The following is a 3,720-nucleotide window of genomic DNA, read 5'->3' on the forward strand; positions in this document are numbered from 1 at the left end:
TCGAGGCCTCCCAGTTCCAAGCTGTTGCTATAGCAGCCGCCCGGAGTAGATCTTCATTCCTTTCCTTTATTTTCCATCTAGGCCTCGGCTCGTCTTTTTCTCGGCGGGCCGCGCCCGTCGTTTGTCGTCGGCATTCCAGGTCCAGGTGCGTCCACCTCCATGAATATGTAGAGGTCGTCCGACAGCGTCTCGACCCCTTCGGCCACTCTCCAGCCTGAGATCCGCCTGAATGCCTCGTGGGAGGCCCATGTTATGTCAACAATGGAGCTCCCTCTGCACGTCACGCAGGTACTGGTCGAGCCCCTGTTCACCAACAGAAGTCCAAGTCCCGCGGCCCAGTTTGATAGCGTGCGGCCGCGCGCGTTGATCCTGGCTTTCCGCCATTCCGTGGAGTGCGCGTTGAAGTCTCCCAGGACGAGCACTTGTCGGGGGAGTTGTCGCCTGACGCAGTCGCCAACTCCGTCTAGGAATTCCTCGAATGCTGCCCGTCCGCTGTTAGGTGACACGTACACGCCCACCACCATCATCGCTGCCCACTCGACCGCGGCGTACCCGTTGCCGCGTTCCAGCAGGGCTCCGTGGGCGAACGCCCCGGGCGTTGATGTCCAGGTGACGGCAACCATTCCGTCCGTGTCTCCGACCCACTCCGGGGAATCCAGAACTCTGTATGGTTCCGCCACCACCGCTAGGGCGGCCGTGCTCTCCCGGATGGTTCGGTGGAGCAGGTCTTGTGCTCGCCTTGACCTTCCCAGGTTAGTCTAGAGGATGCGCATTCTCAGTTCTTTGGTGTTCTTTCGTTACTTGTGGCTTCCTCCGTGCCCACCTCCTTGTTCGCGGGCTTAGGGTCGCTTTGCGACCGGGAGCCTTTCTCGCTGCCTCTTGCAGCCGTGGATCCGCGGGCGGCTCCTTTCGTTCCTTTCTTCGGGGGGGCGCAGGCCGGTCCCCCCATCCTGTGCACCGACGGTGCTCCAAGCGCCTCGCAGAGCAGGCATTTCGGGCTCGCAGTAATGCATGCTCTCGCCTGGTGCCCTGGTTCGCCGCATCTGAAGCACAGATGCCCCTTGTCCTCCTTGGCGGTGCAGATCTTCCCCGTGTGTCCTGTCCCAAGGCACCTGTAACACTGCAACGGTCTCCGTTCGATGGCTTCGACCTTCGCCGTCGACCAGCCTATGGCGACCTTTCCAGCCTGGGCCAGTTTCCTCACTGCACTGGCAGGGCCTCGTATCCACACGGTGCCAAGTCCGTTCCGGGCGGGGCGGATTTCTCCCAGCCGGAGGTCCTCCGGCTTGCAGCCGCTCTCCTTCGCCAGGGTGTTCTGGATTTCCGCCTTGGTGGCCGCTATGTCTATCAGGGACACCCTTGCCTCCGCGGCTTGGAAGGGTGTTGCCACGCGGACCTCGTTCGGGTCCAGAGCCCGCGTCAGCTGTGCTGCGAGCGCTGCGGCCTTCTCCCTTCCCTGGTCCTCAGGGACCTCTAAGATGACGCCTCCGGTGATGGTCTTCCGCATCCTCATCGTATTGATGCCGAGCTCGGTCAGAGAGACACTTTCCTTGGCCGCAGCCAGCACCTCCGCGTAGGATTGGCTCGATTTGTCCGTCAGGGTGATTGTTACCACTGACGTTCGCGGTGCGCGCGGGAGGGGCCCCCTGCCTCCCCCTCTTCGTGCGTTCTCCAATCCACTCTCCGGAGTTTCCCTCTGTCTCTCCGCCCCTGTCTCGGGGATCAGCTTCGCCGGCTGCTTCTTTCCTGCCTCCTTCTTCTTTCCGCTTCTTTTCCTTTCAACCGTCTGCCATTCGATGACAGCTGTTCGGCCTCCCTTGGGCGCTGGGGCGTTTGGGGCTCCAGGCTCCATCCCTCTCGTGTTCGCGGCAGGAGCGACCTCCTTTCCTTCTCCTTTTTCTATTCTCTGCAGTCGTTCCTCCAGTCGGTGCAGCAAGGATCTCATCTCCTCTGCATGGTGTTTGACTGCAGCGAGACGCGCCCTGTAGCTGCTCTCATCCGCGGTGGGGGGCGAGGCCGGCTCTTTTCGGAGTGCCTCTACCGCCGCCTCCAGTGTTGCTATGCGTCTTTGCGCTATAGCGAGTGCGTCGGTGACAGGATCCGTTCTCCTCACTATTTCGGTCACGCCCGCGGTGATGGTTCTCGCCGCCTCCTTCAGGGTTTTCACCTGCGTGCCCTTGTGGTTGCGGGGTGCCTCGGCAGCCTTGGCCACCTCGGCGGCCCGGCGAATCAGTTCGGCTCCTATGTCCGCCGTTGTGGCTGTTCTCATTTCTTCAGCCGGGTCCGCGGGGAGTTCGGGGGATTCATTGGCCTTCTTTCTCTTCGCTCGGGGTGCTTCTCTGGCGGGGGTTTCCTCCTCCTCTGTTGTTTCCTCAGTCCATATTCCCTCCTTGTCCAGCGTGAAGCGGGAGGGTCCCTCCTTTGACGGCATCGCCTTCGTCATGCTCCTGGTGCTGACGTGTGGCGGCTCCGCAGCCAGTTCCGTTTCCCTCCGTCCCCTAGCGTTTTCCTCTACCTCCTTCTCTTTCGCCATGGTTGCGTCTGTTTCCCCGTTGGGCGGGAAATGTCGCTCAGTCAGCACTTGTCACTCTGCCAGCCGCTGTCACTTTCGAGTGGCCCGCGCGACGCGCTTCGGCGCACGTGCCAATATGGCTGCGTCTGGGTAGTTCCTCGGGTAGCCCGTGTAGCGGCGCTGTTGTCACGCGTCCTAATATGGCTACTCCACCGTCCTAATCTCACACTTGGTTGGTTTTGCTTTAACGCCTTGTCCAAGCCAGATTTCTTGTATCTACACCCGCTTTGCGTTCACAGGCACTAGTCCTCCACTCTGGTTACCTCCCTTGCCTAAGCTCTCCAGTTTTCCGGAGATTTCGATTACGCTCGCAGCTCCGTCCTCTCTACGTCTGCCTCCCATATATCCCCCCACCAGAATCCAGTCGAGTCTGACCCATGGGGAAGGCCATACAGGAAGGTGACGCGAAAACTTCGCGCGAAGAGCCCCCTGGCATCGATGGAGATGGAACCTGCGCTGCTGCTGCAGATCATCGGAACGCTCTTCCCCTCGGAAGAGGAAAGTGCGGCAGAATAGTCGTGGGAAACAACCTGGACGGTGGAATGGACAGACGACTGGGAAGTCACGGAGGATGAGCGGTGGGAAGCGACCAGAAGAATGGCCCCCCGCGACGTGTCGCGGGGCCCGGACGGAATCCCGGACCGAATCTGGGGGAAGTGATGGGGGTCATAGCTCCCAAACTTCGGCTCCTTTACACGATATGTCTGAGAGAGGGAGTCTACCCCCGGGGCATGGCGAACGACGAGGCTGGTCTTGCTCCGTAAAGCTTCGGGCACTGGTGCTCAAGAGGAGATACACCCACATGAGAGTATGGGATCCTGGGAAACAAACGACCTAGGAACCGCCAAGGAGGACGCGTGGGACCAGTGGCGATCCCAGCTGATCAACGAGGGAAGCGAACATCGAGGCGCGGAGACGGTCCTCCCAAATTGGGAAACATGAAGAAGCCACCGCGGTCTCCCGCTCACCTACAGGATGATCCAGGTGCTCACGGGAGACGGCGTGTTCGGCGAGTACCTGATGAAAATCGGACGAGAAACGACGGACATCTGTCACCACTGCGTGGAGGGCTGGGACACGGCGCAGCACACGCTGGAGTTTTGTCCGGCGTGGGAGCTGTCCCTCTACACCCTGCGTCACGTCATAGG

At 60.8% G+C, this 3,720-nt stretch overlaps 1 protein-coding gene across 1 annotated transcript; it reads right to left on the reverse strand.

Annotated features, from left to right (window-relative positions):
- Nucleotides 1-775: 775 nt before the first annotated feature.
- LOC117206306 lies at nucleotides 776-2,533 on the reverse strand. Its single transcript, XM_033445529.1, has one exon. The coding sequence runs from the start codon at nucleotides 2,531-2,533 to the stop codon at nucleotides 776-778; it is 1,758 nt and encodes a 585-aa protein (XP_033301420.1).
- Between the last annotated feature and the right edge of the window lie 1,187 nt (nucleotides 2,534-3,720).

Source organism: Bombus bifarius, unplaced genomic scaffold, assembly GCF_011952205.1.
Source record: "Bombus bifarius isolate JDL3187 unplaced genomic scaffold, Bbif_JDL3187 scf7180000008004, whole genome shotgun sequence".
Classification (NCBI taxonomy): domain Eukaryota; kingdom Metazoa; phylum Arthropoda; class Insecta; order Hymenoptera; family Apidae; genus Bombus; species Bombus bifarius.